The 23,663-nt window shown below is 42.8% G+C and overlaps 1 protein-coding gene across 4 annotated transcripts in view; it reads left to right on the top strand.

Annotated features, from left to right (window-relative positions):
• The window catches only part of lmntd2 (lamin tail domain containing 2), a 73,076-nt gene that overhangs the window by 2,518 nt on the left and 46,895 nt on the right, over positions 1–23,663 (top strand). For 2 of the 4 annotated variants that reach the window (XM_062967579.1, XM_008108600.3), the window contains exons 2-4: positions 13,972–14,171; positions 18,586–18,786; positions 22,801–22,983. In XM_062967579.1, coding sequence (XP_062823649.1) covers positions 14,089–14,171; positions 18,586–18,786; positions 22,801–22,983 — 467 coding nt within the window. In that variant the 5' untranslated portion in view covers positions 13,972–14,088. Of the gene's footprint in view, positions 1–13,971; positions 14,172–15,331; positions 15,710–18,585; positions 18,787–22,800; positions 22,984–23,663 lie in introns of those variants that run through there. The other 2 variants (XM_062967578.1, XM_062967580.1) reach the window with 2 other exon arrangements.

Raw genomic sequence — 23,663 nt, 5'->3', positions numbered from 1 at the left:
CACTAGGTGGTTGTTAGTCAAAAACAGAAGCTTCCACATTCCTTCTTCAGAGGAGGGGGGAGCACTACAGTATCCTTCTCATGTTATGACTTGTTTTAGCATTACAAATAAATATGGCCAATTGTGGTCCCCAACCCAAGTTGGTCACCTTCAACATATCATCATCAGTGATCCTTCATGGCAGAGTATGATTGACTCTCGAGGGTAAAGTCTTGGCAGTGGGTCCATAAGTGACTGTTGAAACCTATTCTGGATCTGGATGATATTTCACAATGAGGACATGGATTTCCAGATGGGAGGAGGTCTTGACAAGGATTTGCTTGATGCACCTTCCTCTTGGCACTTTTCTCCCTTTTGCCCTCAGTTCATGCCTCTTCAAAATCTATAGCACTGTTAGTAAAAGCTGACCTCCAGTTAGAGTGTTTGAAAGTAAGGGCTTCTCAGTGATTATGCCACTTTTTAAAAGTTAGCTTTTAGTCCACTTTTAAATCTCTTTTGCTGTTCACCGACATTCCATTTTCCATTCTTGAGTTGAGAGTAAAGTAACTGTTGTGGAAGACAGTGATCAGGCATTTGGACAATGTGGCCAGTCCAGTGAAGTTGATGATGGAGAATCATTGCTTCAGTGTTGGATGTGGGGATGAGTCTTTTCTGCTGTGGCACCCTCCCACTTGTGGAATGCCTTCCTCTTGGAAACCTGATTGCTTCCGACACTAGTCTCATTTAGATGCCAAGTAAACACATAGCTGTTTATTAAAACCTTTGGGATCTCGTAAATAAGTCACTCTAAAATATTTGTGCATGAAGATTTAAACCATTTTAATGCGTTAATATATTTACTATGTTTTTAGTCTATGTATTTTGTATGGTTTTAAATTGTTTATAATTGTTTATAATGATTTTACTTGTATGCTGCCCTGGGATTTTGTGATATAGAGTGGAATATTGACATAAATACATAAGTTACATTCATTAGAACCTTAAATATGTATATTGGGAATCATAATACACTGTGCATGTCCGCAAATACATTTCTTGCCTTCACCCTTTATATTTTAGCACAACAACAACACATGAATGCACATATTTTACTGAAAATTCCTCCTTAGTTGTTTACACTAAATAAGCAAATTGATTGACAATCTTAGCACCCTATTTTGGCTATCAAGGAGTGGCAGAACTTCATGATTCAGCTAAAAGTCAGAAAATGATGCTTGAGCATTGTAAACTGCATTCAACATAAAAACAGCGACATGTGTGGTCAAGCAACCTCTGAGTGTGGCCAAGATGGCAAATGTAATTAATGAGAAACAACACACTAGCAAAGAAAAGCAAATCACTATGTTTTTGCCTGTGCCTAATATTGTGGATGATGTTATTAGGTCCTGTGATGACATTTCCCAAGAGGATGTGTGGGCAGAGTTGGCATCTGGGTTCATGTCAAGGTCTTGCATAATGATCTCATTCTCTAAAAACCAAGGCTGTAAAGAGATTCCACTGACTGAGAAAGCAACCCTGCCCTGGAGATAAGAATATGGCAGTTGCAAGCCTGCATTGGTTTTCACTAGCCTGCTGGCCAAAATCACATTTGTGGCATATTGATGGTAATAGAAGGGAAGGGAGAAGAAAAAAACAGCAAGTAAGCAAAGAAGTAATCAAAACCCAACTATGTATTACATTCTATTTTATTTTGTTCTTCATTACAGAATTTTGTGTTGTTTGTGTCCTAGAGGTTATTTTTGCATATGGTTAGTTGCCCTGCAAGCAGCCATTTACAGTCCTTTAGCTAGCCACATCAGGCAGGCTCATCTTCTGTGAAGTTCTATGGACATACCATTTTTGGACATTGGGGGCTGGCATGCTGTTTCTGTGGCCTCAAAACCCTGTAGCATGAATGAAGAGAGGAGTTGCATTTGTGGTTTAAAACACACAGATCTCTTTACCACTGAAGCAGTCGCAAATAGTAAAGAAGATTAGAACAGCACAGTAGAGACTGAGTGAATGAGATTAGAAGTGGTGTTACAGGCTTAAAAGCCCTTTCCTTCCCACCTGCCAAAGAAGTGGTAGAAAGCAATATCTACCCAAAAACTGTTGCAGCAGTTGAAGAGGAACTAATATAAAATTCCTTATATGTATATAGTGGTCATTGACTAAGCACGAAGGCTGGTTATACGGAGCCAGACTTATATAACACTGATGTAAGGAGATATATAACATGAATCTCAACTCTGTTTCCTATTTATTTTATTTTATTCATGTCAGGAGTGACTTGAGAAACTGAAAGTTGCTTCTGATGTGAGAGAATGGGCTGTCTGAAAAGATGTTGCCCAGGGGACGCCCGAATGTTTTACCATGCTGTGGGAGGCTTCTCTCATGTCCCCACATGAGAAGCTGGAGCTGCCAGATGGAAGCTCACCCCACTCTCTGCATTCGAACCTCTAACTTTTCAGTCAGCAGTCCTGCCGGCACAAGGGTTTAACCCATTGCACCAGCAAGGGTTCCACTCTGTCTCCTTATAACATATAACTAATATATAAGTTAGATAGGAAGTAAGAGCAGGCCATGAAACAACAGAGTAAAACACACACAAGCAGCCAAAGAAGAAATTGTAACACAACAGTTCAAAAAACTGTTTCCATTTGGAGCAGATGAACAAACTGCTAAGATTTTATTCAGGAAAATGACTTCGGAAGTACTGACTCCATTTGTTCAAAAACATACAAGAATGTCAGCAAAATTACACAAGCTTCTACAGATGGGCACTGAAAACAGTAAATAACCCCCGTTCCTGCTTACCTTGCGTGAATAAACCAAAATATAAAACAAAGCATGGCTTTATCCCTTCCCATTTTCTAAATATCTTCAATTGGTTTTTAAAATATCTTAACCATTAATATACACATCAATGGATTAATTATGTCTGTACCCTCAATCCCCTGAAAAGACAAGGCCAGCTTTATAATCAATTCCTTGGGTATTTTTAATGGGTGGAGGTAGCTTTAATTACAGGAAAAGCTCTCAATTTTCTTAGCTCTGCAGACACAAAATGGCAACCTGTCTAGACAGCTTTAAAGAAACATAACATGCAGCACTCTTTCTCAGGGGAGAAAAAGAAAATATAAATGTATTATACATAGAATTCATTCCCCATTACTGGGTTGAAGGGGATGGTGGGAACCAGTTTGTAGCCAGAGTGAAATGGAAAGACCAGGACAGGAGAGACTCTGGAGAAGAGTTAGCTGCCATGGTTATTAACTGCTGTCAAGTTGACTTTGACTTTTGCTGACCTCATGAATGAAAGACCCCCAACTCACACTATCATCATCAGCCCTGTTCAGGTCCTGCAGGTCCCGAGTCTCAAAAAAGAAACAACAACAATGTGCCTATTGAGAAGGATAAAAAAATCACTTCCTCTTTTGCTCTCCTTGTTGTTCAGTTAGCTGACTACACATACCTTTTACACTTTGAACTCAGTTTGCAGAACTGGAATAAAGGAGAAAAGTAGAATGAGAAGAAAGAACAGCAAGAGAGTAATCAGAACCATCATTGTCAAATTGAGACGGTTGAAGGGTATGGACTACAGTCCTCATACAGTAGAGTCTCGCTTATCCAACATCAACGGGTCGACAGAACGTTGGATAGGTGAAATTGTTGGATAATAAGGAGGCATTAAGGAAAAGCCTATTAAAACATCAAATTACATTATGATTTTAAAAAATAAGCACCAAAACATCATGTTTTACAACAAACTGACAGAAAAAACAGTTCAGTACAAGGTAACATTATGTAACAATTACTATATTTACGAATTTAGCACCAAAACATCACAATGTATTGAAAACATTGACTGCAAAAACATTGACTACTAAAAGGCAGACTGCATTGGATAATACAGAATGTTGGATAAGTGAAGGTTGGATAAGCGAGACTCTACTGTACTTACCACAACTCAGCTTTATGTTTCTAGAGAAGGTTGTGGTATCTAATCGCAATTAGTAGTAGACATAAAAGAGACTGTGTATGTATATGTACACTGTAGAATTAATGTAGCTTGACATCACTTAACTGCCATAACTCAATGACATGTAATCCTGGGATCTGTAGTTGAAGTGAGACACCAGCACTCTTTGGCAGAGAAGGCTAAAGACTTTGTAAAACTACAATTCACATTATTCCGCAGCATTGACCCATGGCAGTTAAAGCGATATCAAACTGCATTAAGTCTACAATGTAGATATAGACATCTATAGAAAACCAATTCACATTCTGGACCAAATTAATACAGAATGTTGGAGAATTTTGATAGGAACTGTTCCAAAACAGGGAGCCTCGGCAGTCATAAGAGGCTTGCATTTCAAACACTAGGAGGCTGCTTCCGACAATACTTTGTATTTACAAGATTTTCCATGCAAGCATATGCCAGTCCGTAAATGAGGAGAGCTTGAGGGATTATTTTTAACAGGAGGCTTGAACATGCCCCCTTTGTTTCCACACTGTGAAATATTTGTGATTGCTACGATCTCTGGGTTTCAAAAAGAATGAAAACCAAAGAAAGTTAACATGCTGAAGAAGCCAAATCAAATATCAGGATTTTTTTTTAAAACAATTTGCTGGCCACAAATCAAACAATGTGGAACATGCTAAGCATTTTTGTTATGGTAATTCTTGACAGCCTAGAATTCCAACACCCACCTTTTTCTCCAATAAGTAAAAAAAAATGTAATTGATCCAACACATTAAGACACACTATTCAGATTATACTGAACTACTGGCACTGCAAAATAAGATCAAGTTATGTAGAAATCTGTGGTCATTCAAGTAGGATTTAAGCTCCCATTGTTGTGCACACAAAGGGGGATAAAGTCCTATTTAAACCAAATGTAAATTAGATGACAAATCTCTACAAATATGCCTTTGCTGTACTCTTTCACCCCAAGATTAAAAGGGAAGAGATATCCAGATAACAAGACTAAAGTTAAGAGTTAACTTTGTGTCAATACATGTCCATTCAAATTTGAGGCAAAAGAAAAAAGTAGGGAAATAATCAACTAAATTGATAATCAATGCATTATCCTGAAAGGAAATTGCAGGGATCTCCCAACCCAACCTCTACAAATAGAATTAAACAGAATATTTCTGTGGAATATTTATCAGAACATAGCAGTCTTCAGGTGCCATACAGAACATTGTAACCTAATACTATATCTGCACTAGCTCTTTGCACTGTGTTCTGAGCAAATGTACAGTGATACCTTGACTTAAGAGTTTAATTTGTTCAGTGACAGCTCTTAACTCAAAATGTTCTTATCTCAAAGCAAACTTTCCCATTGAAATGATATTAATCTGTTCTGCCCCCTGCCCCCACCCCATTTTTGTTACATGTTTTAAAATAAGAAAATGTACTTCATAAATAACAAATAATATATAAATGCACATTTACATGGCACAATAAAGAAAGATCAATGTTAAAATAATAGAAGCACAAAGCACAGCAAAGAGACAGAAACATCATTTTCTTCATATTATACTAATTCCAGCCTTCCTTCCTCTCTTGCTCTCTCTCCATGAAGCCAAACAGAATAAAAACCACACAAAATCAACTAATCCAAAGTTCCTCAAAGCGGACAAGAGCAAAGCAGACAGCAATCTCCAAAAGTGGACAAGAGCACGAGGTATTGGAAGCTGCTCCCTTAAAACCCTGAAGTACTCTGGAGCTAGTGCTCTCTCTAGCACAAGCGCTTAACTCAAAACACTGCTCTTATGTCAAATCAAAACTGGGACAAGCAACAGCTCTTAACGCAAAGCATTATTAAGTTGGGATACTCTGAAGTAGAAGTCCAACTGTATTCTTCTTTTATGGTAACACTTGTAAATTTACAATCCAGACATTCAGGCAGGAGGACCAAGCAGCAAAGTAGATCACTTCCTTGAGAACAGAATGGCTGGCAGGGGATATTTAAGGTAAAGGTAAAGGTTTCCCCTTACGTTAAGTCCAGTTGTGTCCAACTCTGGAGGTTGGTGCTCATCTCCATTTCTAAGTTGAAGAGCTAGTGTTGTCCGTAGACACCTCCAAGGTCATGTGGCCGGCATGATTGCATGGAACGGTGTTACCTTCCCGCCGGAGTGGTACCTATTGATCTACTCACATTTGCATGTTTTCGAACTGCTAGGCTGGCAGAAGCTGGAGCTAACAGCGGGCGCTCACTCCGCTCCCCAGATTTGAACCAGATTTGAAGTTCAGCAACTCAGCGCTTTAACACACTGCACCATCGGAGGCTCCCAGGGGATATTTATACACTAGTAAATTATTTGATCCAATTTGCTGCTTGAAACAGCAAACAGGTCAGGGTGGGAAGGGGAACCCCTCTAGATACTGCTGGAATGAAAGTCCCACCAACCCTATCTGATGATGAAGAATGCCGTGAGTTGCCATTCAGGAAGATCTGAGGGCAGCACAGTTGCCTACCTCTTGTGATGACCCATGGGCCTTGTAGTCCTGCTCAGGACATTGTAATTCCTGATGAAGATGAAAACTTGGGTTTTTTACCTTCCCAGTCTGAACTGGATTTCTCTCAGCCAGATCTTTCCCAGGCAGATCTGGGAACCTTGCACCTGCAAGAAAGTTGTCTCCCAGAAGTATGTCAAACAAGCCCAGAGCCTACTTCTCCCGTATTCTTGCGCCGGGAGTTTTGTAAACAACAGAGAAGTTTGGATTCAGCTTCGCGCAGGAGTGCAAGGATTGCAGCTAAGAATGTGGCCAATTAAGACTGCTTCTCGTGAGAATCTTTGGGGAGTCTCACATCTGGTCTCAGAGTTAGCTTTCGGTTCTGATTCCCAGAGAACTGCTTCGGCGGGAAAGCTAGACTCTATTTAGGTGTTTTACCCGCGTAGTAACTTCGCGGAGTCAATTCGTCAGCCTACGGAGCGGGTCGTGTCTGGACAGCGCGCTCCGATTCAAGCCTCGCTCTCGCTCAAGCCTTGCCTTGCTATCCAGCCTTCGCCTTGCTTCCCAGCCTTTGTTTACCTACGGACTTTGCCTTGTTTCCCAGGACCAATCCTTGCCTTGTACCACGGATTTTACCAAGTTATTCCACGGACCTTGTTCTTGTTCCTAGTTACCTTGTTCCACGTTCAAGCCTTGTTTCAAGTATCAAGTTATTTCCTAGCCTCGCTCAAGTTTCATGGACTAAAGGACCTTGTCATCTCCCCTCACTTTGCTTGGCAAAGTGAGTGTTTCGGTTATTGGATTACAACTTTGGACCTTAATATTTCTTATTGGACATTGCTTTCTTGGACTAATTCTGACCTTTCCTGAAAGGTCTAATTCTGGACTATTTTCTACACTTGTTTTTATTAACTTTATATATTCCTTCAATAAAGATATTAGATAGATTCTGGCCTCTGTGTATGGTTATTGGTGCTCTGCAGCCTGGGTCTTGACAGTTTGACTCCGCCACCCTAAGCACCAATTAACCTCGGCCAGAATGTCTACCGGAGTCGTACCTGGGCCGAGCGGCCAGCCGATTACCTACACCATCGACAAGGAGGAGGTGGACCGAATCCGTGATAAGCTCAATGCACAGGATGGAGAAATAAGGGGTTTGAAGGAACGCGGAATTCGTCTTCCGGCCATGGCGTTGCCAACCAAGTTTACTGGAGAAGCTTCTAAGGTTCATGTCTTCCGTCGCCAATGTCAAGCTTATCTAGAGGCCCGTGCTGCCGAGTTTCCCCAAGAAGACATCAAAGTGGCATGGGTTTACAGTCTTCTAGACGGGCCAGCGGCCAGCTGGGCGACGGCACTGTACGACCAAGCCTCTCCACACCTAAGATCAGCGCAACGCTTCTTGGACCACCTCAAGGAGACTTGGGGAATCGAGGACAATTTGGAGGCAGCCGGTCACAAACTCCGTCGCCTTTTCCAAGGAGACAGACCTATGTCTCAGTATATAGCCGAGTTCCGAGTGCTGGCCCACAACACCGGCTGGAACGATGTAGCCCTCAGGGGACAATTCCGGGAGGGTCTCAACATTGAAATGCTGGAAGAAATCTCCAAGGTGGATCCTCCCCAGACCCTCGAGGCACTCATTGATCAATGTTTACGGGCTGAAGTCATGATTGCCAACAGGAAACAGTGGGTTCGAGGCCAGGGCGGTAGAGCCGGGGCAAAACCCCCCGCTCCCGCCAGCGTTCAGCCACGTCCGGTCTGGAGACCCCCACCGCCAACCCCATACCCCAGAGGGAGCGAGGAGGTGCCGATGCAGTTGGGCAATGTGCGTCCCAGACTAGATGCCGCCGAGAAGGCCCGTCGTCAACGCTTAAACCTCTGCTGGTACTGCGGGAACGGGGGCCACTTCGCCAGAGAGTGCCCAGCCAAAGGGAAGCCTGCCGCCCGTCTTGCGGCGGCGTCCTCCACGGAGACGAAGACGTCTGAGCCGACTGGCACACAGCCGGCGGGGGAAGCCAACGACCGGGTGTAGAGAGGCTCGCCAACCCGGTCAAAAAATCCATCCAAGAGCCGCCAACCGGGGTCCTGTTCCTTCTCGTGGTCACATTATGGTCAGCAAAAAGGGGACCCGTCATGATCCACGCCATGATAGACTCTGGAGCTACCAACAATTTCATCGATAGAGAGTATGCCGACTCTCTGGGATTACAATATCATGATTTCAAGAATGCCCGTGTGGTGCAAGCCATAGACGGCCGCCCCCTCAAGACGGGCCCCGTAAGTCAGTGGTCGGAACCCACCAGGATGTGGATAAGGGAACATATGGAAGAGATTTCCTTCTTTGTTACCGAGGTTCCTCATTTCCCTGTGATTTTGGGAATTCCATGGCTGACTCTCCACGACCCTAACATCTCCTGGTCCAACAGAGAACTGCAGTTTGCTTCACCGTACTGCCAAAACCATTGCCTCGTAGCCAAGGTATGCCACGCCACGGACACCGAGCCCATCATCACCTTGCCAAAGAAGTACTCCGAGTATTGGGATGTATTCAATGAGAAAGAAGCCGAAAAATTACCCCCACATAGACCTTATGACTGTGCCATTGACTTGGTGGAGGGGGCCCCGATCCCGCGAGGGCATCTCTACTCCCTGACTGAACCAGAGCAAGAAGCTCTCAGGGAATTCCTAGAGACAAACCTTCGCAAGGGATTCATCAGACCCTCTCAATCCCCAGCCGCCTCCCCAGTGATGTTTGTGAAGAAGAAGTCAGGGGAACTACGCTTGGTGGTGGACTACAGAGCATTGAACAATATCACCAAGCGGAACAGCTATCCCCTGCCCTTAATCTCGGATCTATTGGATCGGCTTCGAGGAGCCAAGGTTTACACCAAGCTGGATCTTCGGGGGGCTTACAACTTAGTTCGCATCAGGGAAGGGGACGAGTGGAAGACCGCCTTCCAGACCAAATTCGGATTATTCGAGTCCCGAGTTATGAATTTCGGTTTATGCGGAGCCCCCGCAACGTTCCAGCATTTTGTCAACGACATTTTTCAGGACTATCTAGACAGGTTCTTGATAATCTACCTGGACGATTTTTTGGTGTTTTCTAGATCACAATCAGAACATGAGAACCACGTCAAAATGGTGTTACAACGATTGCGGGATCATGGACTTTATGCCAAGCTGGAAAAATGCGCCTTTGATCTACAAGAGGTAGATTTCCTTGGTTACCGCATCTCGCCTCTAGGGCTTTCCATGGATCCAGCCAAGGTTTCAGCAGTATTGGAATGGCGGGCGCCAACTAACAAGAAAGAGGTGCAGCGTTTCTTGGGGTTCGCGAACTATTACCGCAAGTTCATTCCAGATTTTGCCCGCTGGTCCGACCCCATCACTAGCTGCATCCGTGGAAAGCAGCCTTTCCGCTGGACTGATCAAGCAGAGAAAGGGTTCCAGCAACTAAAGAAACTATTCACCTCCCAGCCAATTCTACAGCACCCAAATCCTGGAACCCCTTTTGTGGTGCAGGCGGACGCCTCTGATGTGGCAATTGGGGCTGTACTCTTACAACCGGTGGGAGATCACCTCCATCCCTGTGCCTTTTATTCTCGTCAACTAACCACACCAGAGAGGAATTACACCATTTGGGAAAAAGAACTACTGGCCATAAAGGCAGCCTTTGAAACTTGGAGACATTGGCTAGAAGGGGCCAAATTTCCCATTGAAGTCCACACTGATCATCGTAATCTAGAACATCTAAGAACTGCCCGCAAACTAAATCAGAGGCAGCAACGTTGGGCTTTATTCTTTGAACGTTTCAACTTCCAGATCCATTATGTGACCCCAGCCCAAACCAAGCAAGCAGACGCCCTGTCACGTAAACCGGAATACGCTGCAGGACGCAAGGAGACCTTTGAATCCCAACTGCTACAACCCGAGAACTTTGCCACGCTCACGGTGGGGAACACCAAATCCATTCCCATTGGTTCAACTTCCCCTACTCCAGGACCCATCTGTGCTCAAGAAATCAGGGCTAGTCAGCAAGCAGATGCCTGGGCGCAGGACCAACTTCGCCAAGGTCTGCACTTTCCCTTTTCGCTTAAAGATGGGCTGCTCTGCTATAGAAATCATGTTTATATCCCACCCGGACCGGGCAGGGAAAAAGCGCTTCGTCTGTGTCATGACTGCAAACCAGCAGGACACTTCGGACTATTTAAAACTATGCATTTGATCCTAAGGGATTTTTGGTGGCCCAAGATCCGCAAGGATGTGGAAAAATATGTCAACACCTGCCCAGTATGCCAGCGCTCCAAGATACGAAGGGAGAAGCCCTCAGGGCTTTTACACCCCCTTCCTACCCCATCTCGCCCATGGGAAATAATTTCCGCGGATTTCATCACTGACCTACCACCTTCCTGTGGATTCACCACGATTTTGGTGGTGGTGGACCTTTTCACCAAGTTAGCCCATTTCATTCCCTGTGAAGGCCTCCCCACGGCCAAAGAAACTGCGGATCTATTTCTTCAACATGTTTTCAGACTACATGGATTGCCCAAGAGTTTAGTCACAGACCGTGGATCTCAATTCACCTCTCGTTTTTGGAAGGCACTACAAAAACTATTGGGCATAGACTCTCGCTTATCTTCAGCTCATCATCCCCAAACAGATGGGCAAACGGAGCGCACCAATGCCACTTTGGAGCAGTATCTTCGCTGTTATGTAAACTACCAACAGGACAATTGGGCTTCTCTGTTACCACTGTCTGAGTTTGCCTACAACAATGGAGTTCAAGCTTCTACAAAAGAAACGCCGTTCTTTGCAAACTACGGCTTCCATCCACGTTTCTTTCCCCCTGTCATTGAAACTTCAGAAGTTCCCGCAGCAGAGGATTGGCTGCAGGAACTCACAGCGGTGCAACAACTTTTGCTCCAGCAACTGGACCAAGCCAAGGAGGACTATAAACGCCACGCTGACAAACATCGCCAGCCGGGCCCCGAAATCAAGGTAGGAGATCGGGTTTTTCTGTCCACTCGCTTCCTGCCCTCCCACCGCCCCTGCCGGAAGTTAGATGCCCGTTTCATTGGCCCCTATCCAGTGGTGGCGCAACTTAACCCCGTGACTTTCAAACTCCAACTTCCGCGTTCAATGCGCATTCACCCAGTGTTTCACCGTTCCCTGCTCCTTCCGGCGGATGGTGTGCGACCTGATACAGACCAACCGGCCCCCCCTCCTGTTTTGATGAATGGGGAGGAGGAGTTCGAGGTTGAGGACATTTTGGATTCTCGCTTTCACCGCCGCCGCCTACAATATCTCATTGACTGGGTGGGTTTTGGCCCTGAGGAACGCTCCTGGGAAGACGCCTCCACAGTCCATGCTCCTGATCTAACCCGTCGCTTTCATCAGACCTATCCCACCAAACCACGACCTCGCGCCTCGGGGAGAGGGCCCCAGTTTGGGAGGGGCCTTGAGGAGGGGGATAGTGTGATGACCCATGGGCCTTGTAGTCCTGCTCAGGACATTGTAATTCCTGATGAAGATGAAAACTTGGGTTTTTTACCTTCCCAGTCTGAACTGGATTTCTCTCAGCCAGATCTTTCCCAGGCAGATCTGGGAACCTTGCACCTGCAAGAAAGTTGTCTCCCAGAAGTATGTCAAACAAGCCCAGAGCCTACTTCTCCCGTATTCTTGCGCCGGGAGTTTTGTAAACAACAGAGAAGTTTGGATTCAGCTTCGCGCAGGAGTGCAAGGATTGCAGCTAAGAATGTGGCCAATTAAGACTGCTTCTCGTGAGAATCTTTGGGGAGTCTCACATCTGGTCTCAGAGTTAGCTTTCGGTTCTGATTCCCAGAGAACTGCTTCGGCGGGAAAGCTAGACTCTATTTAGGTGTTTTACCCGCGTAGTAACTTCGCGGAGTCAATTCGTCAGCCTACGGAGCGGGTCGTGTCTGGACAGCGCGCTCCGATTCAAGCCTCGCTCTCGCTCAAGCCTTGCCTTGCTATCCAGCCTTCGCCTTGCTTCCCAGCCTTTGTTTACCTACGGACTTTGCCTTGTTTCCCAGGACCAATCCTTGCCTTGTACCACGGATTTTACCAAGTTATTCCACGGACCTTGTTCTTGTTCCTAGTTACCTTGTTCCACGTTCAAGCCTTGTTTCAAGTATCAAGTTATTTCCTAGCCTCGCTCAAGTTTCATGGACTAAAGGACCTTGTCATCTCCCCTCACTTTGCTTGGCAAAGTGAGTGTTTCGGTTATTGGATTACAACTTTGGACCTTAATATTTCTTATTGGACATTGCTTTCTTGGACTAATTCTGACCTTTCCTGAAAGGTCTAATTCTGGACTATTTTCTACACTTGTTTTTATTAACTTTATATATTCCTTCAATAAAGATATTAGATAGATTCTGGCCTCTGTGTATGGTTATTGGTGCTCTGCAGCCTGGGTCTTGACACCTCTCTCCATTGAGCAGGCCTGTTTTCAGGTAAGCACCACAAAGTTAATGCATTTAGAGATGAGGAGGAAAGCAGGCGATCCTCACAGTGTGGAGGCTCTACATATTGCAAGGAATCCTACATGGATGTTAAATTCTTGAATTAGGTTCCTGCAAAAATAAACCTCAGAAATATAATCTTAATTTATATAGAAACAGAGCACAAGATAAACACTAAACGTTTTGGTATGTCTGAGTTGTAGAGCCAGCATGGTGTAGCGGTTTGTATAACTGATTTTGGAGACAAGGGCCTGAAGCGTCACTCAGGCATGAAAACCCAGTGGGTTCCCCTGGTCATGTAACGCAATCTAAGTCCCAGAAAAACCCGTGATAAGTTTGCCTATTGATCACCATGGGTCAGAAAAAACATGAGGGCATATAACAATAACAATGTCTGAGTCAGATGGGGATTGACTCCATCCTGGGTGATGTTAAGTAACTTTTTGTGATCAGACACAGTTATGTCTCCAATGTTCAGAACATATTTGTTTCTTTATACTTATGATTCAGAAGCAATTCTTTACTTTTCTATTCACTAAACAATTAACTTTAGTTACAAATAAACATCTGCATTCAGCAGATCAAGAGATAGAATAAGTGAACAATTGAACCACATTATGTCCCGTCATTTAGTTGAGCCCCCACTCCTGTAACCATGGATTAAAATGAGGTTTACACAGCAAAAAGAAAACCATTATTGGGTTGCTGTGAGTTTTCTGGGATGTATGGCCATGTTCCAAAAGCATTATCTCCTGATGTCTTGCCCACATCTATGGCAGGCATCCTCAGAGGTTGTGAGGTCTGTTGGAAACTAGGCCACCAATTCTCCTTATAATTGTCATGGAACTTCATTATATTTTACTTATTGGAAGAAATGAACTAACTACAAATAACTTCTACTTGTGGCTAATTGATTCAAAGCTCTGGTGGTCCCATGTCTTAGTAACAGGTGATGTGGCAGACCTTAAAAGATTTTTTGTATTGTATTGTGATGGGATTTGTCAGTTTAACCTTTAATTCTTTCTTGTTCTTTGCAAGTTTGTTAAGTCTGAAACAATCAAACAGCAGCCCAAGAACAATCAGAGAAAGCACAAAGGATAAGCCATTCAGAGTGTGACTGAGGAAGAATGTTGTCAGGGCTGGTTCTAAAACACAATGTTGCTGAGGCAGCAGACTGACTTGAGTTACAACTGGGCTGTGGATTGTGCAAAGCTGTCCATCACTGCTGCACTAAGGAGGTAAAACTTTAACTTACTTTCTTCTTGAATGAAGAAACAAAAAACTGCAGATATTGTGAGAGTGTTCATGCATTTTTATCCCCCCCCCCCCAAAAAAAAATATTCTGGAAATGTGAGAAGCCCCACATTTATATTCAAACCCAGCATTTTTGCCCAGAAAACAAAATGAAGGCAATAAAGGACAGGATCAGAAGAAAGTCAAGATATTTCAAGTAAGCAGTGGTTGCCCTGCAGTTTAGGAAAAAAGTGAGTTGTGTGGTAGTTGGGAAAGGAAAAAAAAATCTAAGGAGGGATGGTGGTTGGATAAGAGAAACACTGACATATTTGACTGCAGTACTGAGGGTGCCAAAGCAGAGAGAAACCTTGGCCTGAGGCTGGATTTACACTACTATACAATGCAGTTTCAGAATGCAATTTATCTGCATTGTAATGAATTATATGGCAGTGTGGACTCATATAATCCAGTTCAATGTAGTTAAACTGCATTCTGAAACTGCATTACAGTAGTCTTGCTTATCCAACCTTCGCTTATCCAATGTTCTGGATTAAGATAAACTACTTTCTTCCCCCCTCCTAAGTTTGTTGTTCTATCTACAAGATTTCCAGGTTATTTTCACATTTATGATAAATACTTTTTTTTTAAAAAGTAATTATATGAGCATCTTCTAGGAAGCCAAGATTAGCTTTAGCATTATGCAATGCCTTTCTTGTATACAGTATTTGAATTACCAATCACCAATCAAATGCCAGAGAGAAAAGGCTCTCTTTACCTTGCATCATTTGTGAACATTCTTAATTGAATAAATTCACCAATTCAGCTGCAAGATCTAAATGTGAATTATGTGGGGCAAAGAGAAATAATTGTGTGTATATTTGTACCCCGCTACCATCACCCCGAGGGTACTCGGGGCGGTTCACAGAAGCACTGTAAGTATATGTACATGCATGCATGACTCAAACTCTCAGTTTTTGCACAGCCTTCTTTCTCCCAATCGTTTGTGCTTATGTAGTATGGAAGATAGTCAAGGGTATAGTGGCAGAATGAGCTATGTAAATGCCATCAGAACTGAATCTACACTCTTGATACAGACACAGTAAATGTAACACATTGCTCTATAAAGTGATGAAAGTTGCATACACTGTGATCATACTCTAGTTAAGCTTCCCCTTTCCTTTCATCGCTTCATTGGATATGGATTTTTCAGGCTGGGCTCAATAGAAAGAAAACCTTGCCATGAATCTCCTTCCCCTTATCCTCCCCGCTCCCCAGACTTGTGGGAGAATTTATTGGCTCTTCCCACCTCTGCAATGTTACTATGGTGACCTCAACAAAGACCTTAGTTGGCCTCTTGGGCAGAGAGATGAGACTAGCATCACAAAGCCTCCACCTCAGTCTCTAGAATAGGAAGCAGTGAAAGACAGATAGCCATGTGAGTTACAGGAATGGGGGCAGGGGAAAATGTGGGGAAACCATAAGCACACCAATTATTTATATTTGTATTGAGTGGAAGAAGCATGAATAAGTGCTGATTATTTAGGTACATTATCCTATTTTTGTGGTGAGGATGAAAAGGCTTGCAGAAGGATGATTTTTAACTGGCAGTGCTTCCACAAAAGTCACTGTCCCCCTCACTGTATGTACAGGGAAGAACTTTTTTTCGTGTCAGGAGTGACTTGAGAAACTGCAAGTTGCTTCTGATGTGAGAGAATTGGCCGTCCTTAAGGACGTTGCCCAGGGGATGCCCAGATGTTTTTGCCATCCTTGTGGGAGGCTCCTCCCATGTCCCCACTTGGGGAGCTGGAGCCGACAGAGGGATTCGAAGAACGTTGAGAGATAATGAATGCATCTACATTGTGGAATTAACACAATTTGACACCATTTTCATCACCATGGCTCAAGGCTAAGGAATCATAGGAGCTGTAGTTTTTAGATTTAGCCTTCATTTCCAAAGAGCATTGGTGTCTCGCCAAACTACAGATCTTAGGATTGCATAGCACTGAGCCATGGCAGTTAAAGTGGTATCTGTCGACTACATTAATTCTATATTGCAGATGCACCCAATGAATTTCCAAGTGCTGCTGAAAAAAAGGATTTCAATATAGGCTCCCAAAACCAAGTGTTTATGCAAAAACACACAATAATAATTTTGTAACTAGACTGTCTTAAATACAGATGGACAAACAGGCCTTTAATTTTTCATCAAATGACTGGCCTAATCAGTGTTCACACGCAACAACTTTGGATATAATTTTTAATTTATACACCCTATAATGAGATTTAGAAGTTTAGAAGTTCACTCTTAATGGACATGTCAGTGCTTTTTAAGCTGTCTGATATGGTAGACAACAATATTGCCCCCTACCCTCAGTGTTCTAAGGATCTGTAATATTTGTGACATATTATTATTATATTTCCATAATGTATTACAAACTCACTGCTATTTGATAGGTAATAGTTTGTGGATTGGCACCAGTCAAAGGACCGCCATTTCAAGAAGCACTGGCATATCTAATCTTTACATTGTAGCCTGTTATATTTCCTCAAAATTAGGAATAATTGATATTTATACTTGCATCAGTGCTCTCTTCAATCTTTTTCTTCAGTTTACATAGTTATAGTTTGAGTATCCCTTATACAATATGCTCAGGACCAAAAATGTTTTAAATGTTAGATTTGTTCAAATTTTCGAATACCTGTCATTGTATATACGTACATAATGAGATATCTTGGACATGTGACCTAAAGACAACATTCATTTATGCTTATACATGTCTTATATGTTGCGGTCGTGCTTCAAGCGCAATTCAGTCTAATCTAGCAAAGACAAAATAACTTTGCACAGTTGCAAAAGGAAAAAAAACTTTACTTTTTACAGCAGAGTCCAAACATAAACTTGCAGTGTTGCATCAAAACATAAATCTTATAGTAAAACAAACTTACATAGTCCTTGTAAGCATTTCAAGATGCAACAAGCATTGTAAAATACAAAGAGCATGGCTTCTCCAGTCTCTTCTTCCAATAGAGAGATCCAAAAAGCAAAACCAAAACCAAAAGCAGGAGCAGAAGCTAATACACACACACAGTCACACCCCACCAGGTGTGGTCCAAACTTAATTGCTTACCTGCTGACCTAGATTAGTTCCTGCATATTATGATCAGCAGTGTCGTTTTTTTCTTTAACACATACAGAGCTTCATTATACCCTAACATTATACACATAGATTAAAGGTGGTTTTACACAATATTTTGAATAATTTTGTGCATGAAGCAAAGTTTGTGTACATTGAACCACCAGAAAGCAAATGTGTCCCTATCTGAGCCATTCAAGTAGACTGTTTTGGATTTTGGAGTATTGTGGATTTCAGATAAGAGGTGCTCTATGTATACCTATACTATGCACACACTGAAACCTGGGAAATAGATACGTGGGGTGGGGGGAAATCAGAATGGCGTTGGGGAATAATGTTAATGGGGGCTTCCTAGAAGCATTAATAGATATTTCCTATAGAATTAATGAAGATGTACCTTTGTGTCTAGTTTCACGTATATTCTTCTCTGATGGGTTGTTTTGTGCTGTTCATAGAGACACCAGCAAACTCAGTAGGATTAGCAGATTTGAAAAAGACTTATTATCCAGGCGAGTGAGAAAATAAATAACACAGCAACGGAATGTACACCGAGGAATGAGAAGCATTGAACACAGTATATTTTTAGGCACACACATTAAGCATATATACATTTTAAGAAACACAAAATAGAAAAATAGCAAAAGAAGTATTTCAGAAATCACAGGATCATTGATTTCAAGAAGGAACCTTTGAGTCTCCCAGTCAAGGGTACGTTTGACGGTGAACCTGTAACCTGGAAAAGTTACTTTTTCCCCCTGAGGCTGCCTGTCAGGTATACATGTAAGGCTAAACTAAAGGCCTGGTAAAGTGGGTTATGGGAATTGCATTCCAGAAAAGATCCTGAAGCAGTCATCCTTGCTGTTGGTTATAACTAAAGGGGGAGCCCCTGGTGGCGCAGCAGATAAAACCGCTGAGCTGCTGAACTTGCTGACCGAAAGCAGTTTGAATCCAGAGAGCAGGTGAGTTCCCGCTGTTAGTCCCAGCTTCTGCCAATCTAGCAGTTCGAAAACATGCAAATGTGAGTAGGTCAATAGGTACCGCTCAGGTGGGAAGGTAATGGTGTTCCATGCAGTCATGCCGGCCAAATGATCCTGGAGGCTTCTATGGACAACGCCAGCTCTTCCACTTAGAAATATAGATGAGCACCAACCCAGTGAGTTGGACCCGACTAGACTTAATGTCAAGGGGAAAACTTTACCTATAACTGAAAGGAGGATTTTTTTTAATTTAAGGGAATACATTTGCAAAGAAACTTTGTATTGGAAGATAACTATTGTCTCCACAGGGAAAGACAAACGAGTGTCAGATTTCACCCAGTGAAAGAAGATGATGATGAGGATGCTGATGATGATGTTAGTAGCCCCCCTCATGTGGAAGATAACAGAGAGCATATTGTCGTCACCAAGGTCAGCTTGATGTTCAATCCTGTGCCTGGCATTGGAAAACGTGACTCCAGCTCTTCCCTACTCGAACCAGCAAAGGAACGGTAAGTTATGTAGGAATTGCTTTCCCTAAGTATGTTCCCTCTGTGGATTTTTAAAAGGAGGAGGAAAGATGTGTTTGTTATGTGCCTCTAAGTTTCATGCTCAATTTATCCATAGAGCATAATTTTGGCCCTAAGACTTATCCTTGATGTATACATGAGATCAATTTATCCAGAACATTAGCAGGAGCTTGCTTGTAAGTGCTTTTTTTCTTTTTCCTTCCTTGTTTATAATCTTCAATATAAAGTGAGAAATACCTTTATTATTTCTGATGGATATTCACATAAGGAGAAGGGGGGTAATTTCTTCCATTCTTTTATTTGTCTGTAACAACCATGCAAAGCTGTTTGTCTCTGTTGTTTATGTTTCTTGCTCATCCATGGCAACCAGGAGATATTCAGCACAAGCAAAACAACTAAATGTTGCTGTTTGTGAGATCAAGCAGAAGGAACAAGAGACAGATGGGAACAGGTAGAAGAACCTCTCAATCTTTGAGGAGCCAAGATGTCTTTGGAATCCTTGCTTGCTCAATCCAAAAAAGCTGACCCCTCGAGTGTTGAGAAGGAGGAGGAGAGAGGATAAGAAATTGGAGGCTGTTGGACTGAACCCTGAACAGCAGACAAGCTGCAATTAGTACAACATATGGAAAGTCAAGGGTTTTAGGAGACAAGAGAAACTGACGTGATGCAAAACAACATAAGAAAAGAGAGGGCGAATGAGAAAAGAAGAACAGAGAGATATATTATACAGGTTGAAGCGGGGGGCGGGGGACCAAGATTATGGCAACCAGACAGATTGATAACTGGCAAATAGAGGGGGAAAACGTGGAGGCAGTGAAAGACTTTATATTCCTAGGTGCAAAGATTACTGCAGACGCAGACTGCAGCCAGGAAATTGGAAGATGTTTACTTCTTGGGAGGAGAGCAATGACCAGCCTCGATAAATAGTGAAGAGTAGAGCCAACACACTGACAACCAAGATCCACATAGTTAAAGCAATGGTATTCCCTGTAGTAATCTATGGATGTGAGAGCAGGACCATAAAGAAGGCTGAGTGAAGGACGATGGACGCTTTTGAACTGTGGTGTTGGAGGAAAGTTCTGAGAGTGCCTTGGAACACAGGAAGATCCAACCAGTCCATACTCCAGGAAATAAAGCCTGACTTCTTACTGGAGGGAAGGATATTAGAGCCAAAGATGAAGTACTTTGGCCACATAATAGGAAACCTTGGAGAAGAGAATGATGTTGGGAAAAATGGAAGGAAAAAAGGAAGAGAGTCCAACCAAGGGCAAGATGGATGGATGGTATCCTTGAAGTGATTGGCTTGACCTTGAATGAGCTGGGAGTGGTGACGGCCAACAGGGAGCTCTGGTGTGGGCTGGTCCATGAGGTCGCAAAGAGTCGGAAGCGACAGAACGAATAAACAACAAAATTACATTTATATGGGATATCATTGTTCCTTACGTGATGAATCTATGAAAGCTTATACTATCAACTTTGTTGAGTCAGTTACTCTCTAAGGTGCTATTAGGTCCCTTTGGACATGATAGTCTATATCTTTGAATTTTATCTACACAGAATGACAAAGAACGTTAATGTGCTGTCCCACTTTACCATTAAAACAGGATGGAAATTTTGTTTTCTTTGGAGAGCTAGTTTTCCTTTGGGCATCAGCTGTTGAAGCTGGTCTTGGATCGCATGATGGGGGAACATGGAATACAGGAGAATAGCTATGCGGGATGGGAAAATGAGAGCCTTTCTTTGCAAATAAGAATTCTGATCTTGTCACATTAAATTTTCCTTCATTCCTCAAACTTCTTGCATTACAGAAAGTGAGAAATTGATAATCATTCATACCCAGAACAACTATATTTTCTGTATTGGCATTCCCTTGATAGCTTTGCCTGTCACTTTTCTTTGGATGCCTAAATTGCATTTCTAAATGCTCAACTGAAAGTTTAAGGGGTAAAATTCTTATCTGGAGATGGCAATGCTCTCAATTACAGTGGTGGGATATAAATTAAATACATAAATAATACTTGAAATAAAGACAGTGTCAAAAGTAGATTAGGGTACCCTTTCTCTCTTCCCCCTCCCACCCTGCCTCTTACATCCCAGTGAACAGAGCAGGTAATTTTTGCCATGAGTCTGGCAGATTCATTAAATTTTTGCAATAGTGACCAGAGGATATCTACCATTTTGACAGGGTGATAAGAAAAGGGCCTTTTTCAGTCCTCCTTTGGGATGCTCTTCTCAAGAAGAGTTGCCTGATACCATCCAAAATCCAGAAAAGATTTGGGTGGAGGAAGAAAAACAATACAGAATGTAAAGTAAGCAGGTTTTGGTTCCAGCTATGTCTCTACATTTCTATTATTTTGTTCCAGTACTGCTTCCACTATTTTACCTTATATTGTTGATATAGGATTGTTGCTACAATCGTTAACAAAACTGAGACATTATACTAAAGGGGAGCATAGAAATTCTCTAAGGAATGTATCAACAGTAGTCCTGGGAGGCAGAAATTTGCTACAGTATTATCATGTATTCATGTAGGATATATCTTTACTTGTAGCTTAAGGTGTAGGGGTACTGAATTGGCTCCATGGCTGTTACATGACTCATGGAGTTGTTTCAGTATGATGAAAATCAAGGACATTTAAAGCAACCTTGACTTGTGTTAACAGAGAGAACTGGAAACACAGGAACAAGCAAGGCTGGAACTTGAATCAAGATACAAGGCTGCAGAAATACACACTAAGCAAAGATCTTCCTTCTTGGATTTGCAAAGTTACTACCTCTGACTGTGTCAGAGAAAGCAACTCTTCTTATGGGAAATTCAAGGTCCCTTTCCGTGAGAAGGTTGTTCATTATTTTGTTTCAAAAGCAAACATCTACTCCTCCTAACACACACCTTTTCTTTTCTCAACTGAGTTATTGCTCTCTTCCTGTCAAGCTCATTATCCCTCTCCACCTTATCAGTTCCAGCATCCGAACTAGAATGTCCATCTGGCACCTGGAAATCCAACCTTGACTGCTTTGAGGAATGCGGTTCAAACTGCCTACTTGCAACCATTCTGTGTCTGGTCTCAGAATCCACTGGGACAAACTCTGGCTGCATCTCAGGTCCAAACCCAGAGTCCTCTGGCAAGGCAGGAGGAGGGACAAACTCTGGTTGCACCTCTGACAAGGCAGGCACAGAGACAATCACAGGCTGAATGGGGCCAACCTCAGGCCAACGTGACAGCTCAGATGGAGGCAGGGCTACAACATTGGAAGGAGAACAGAATATTGTGTGAAGAGGAGAGTAGGAAATATTCTCTCTCTGACACAATAAAAAAATTGGCTGGAGATAGGCAATAGCTGTCTGAACCATATTCACTGCACTATATGGACACATAACTTTTCTAAAAAATGCAAAAACCAATCAAGATACAAAGGAAATTTGCAAATTGTGAGCACCAATCCCGCTTTCAAACTGCTTCCGTTGTTTGAAAAAACAAGTCTATTGTCTGTTTTCAGCCTCCCACATGATTAGCTTCCTTATTATGTAAGCCTGAGAGGCCTTCTTTGAGGGCAGGGCAGAAAATAAACTGGGATCTTCTAGTAAATATCTAGCTTGTGCTGAAATAAATTGTTTAGTTTTAAAGGAGCTTTCTTTCTTTTTGCAGCAGACCAGCAGGGTTTATGATATTCTAGCAAGAACAACACCCACTTTGCCTGACCAACCTTGGTTGCTGAGGAAGAAAGCTTGTGTGTGTGTGTGTGTGTGTGTGTGTGTGGATAATGAGTGGAGGTTTGTGTGAAAGGATTTGCGAGCTTGTTTCTAGTATGGGTCACAAAAGCCTTGGCTGAGTACCTGCATAGACGCAGTCTTTCCCTTTGATTCTTAACATATATTCCCACTGGCCTGAACCACAGTACTGCACTTCTCCTTTCGTTGGACTACAACACACACATGAAACAGAAAGAAGACCCATAAACCTGTGGATGTATCATGGTGTTTTGTTTCAATTTCAGGAAATCTTTTCCTCAGCAAAACCCTGAACTAATGGAAGACCCACGCACCCTTCTCCTGTTGCTGCATCAGAGGGATCTGGAAATCAAGGGGTTGAAGCGTGCTGCTCAGAAAGAGCAATTTAATCATCTTAGCCAGATTTTGGATGAGCTTCTGAGGTCAAAAGAGAAAGGTCCACCAAAGAAGTAAGTAACAGTAAGCTGTGCAAAATTGGAGAATGCATTCAATCCAAAACCCATAAAAAAACACATTCACAATCAAAGCCATAAAAAATTAGGTCATGTTGAAAGACAGGTAACAAAATGGGACCATGACCATCAATTAGCATTCATGTTTGAAGATGTGTTTCAGGAGGTACAAGAACTAGTGGTGGTTGAAGAGAGTGTTATTAGGTGGGTCCCCCTCGATGGATTGTCACCTTGTCATGGTGAGGGGGCTTGCATGTTCCAATGAACCTGCGAGTACAACCACTGGAGTCATGCACTCCCAGGAGTGGCCAAAGGGGAGGATCCAGACCAAGAACAATCCGAAGACCCTAAGACTTCAACGGCGGAGCAGGCGGAAGATAACATGGTACATGTTACAATGGCTGTGAAGGCAGAAGAAGGCTGCAACAGACTGAGAAGCCACTGTCGTTGTGTAATCACACCACTGCTGGAACCTCACTCTGTGAAGACTGTGTGTTGACTGGCCGTGCACCGATCTCCACACATTAAAAAAAAAATCACGCACAGGCGTCTTCCAAGAAAGATGGAAGACAATCATCCTCGAACTACAAGGGATCGCCTAAGTAAGTAAGTAGGTGGATCTGCTTATGGGAAGCAACATTCTTCCAACATCTCCTCTTGGGGTGAGACTGAAAACA

Source organism: Anolis carolinensis, chromosome 1 (assembly GCF_035594765.1).
Source record: "Anolis carolinensis isolate JA03-04 chromosome 1, rAnoCar3.1.pri, whole genome shotgun sequence".
Taxonomy (NCBI): Eukaryota; Metazoa; Chordata; class Lepidosauria; order Squamata; family Dactyloidae; genus Anolis; species Anolis carolinensis.
Note: the sequence above shows the minus strand (reverse complement) of the source record. Positions and strands in the feature narration are given on the sequence as shown.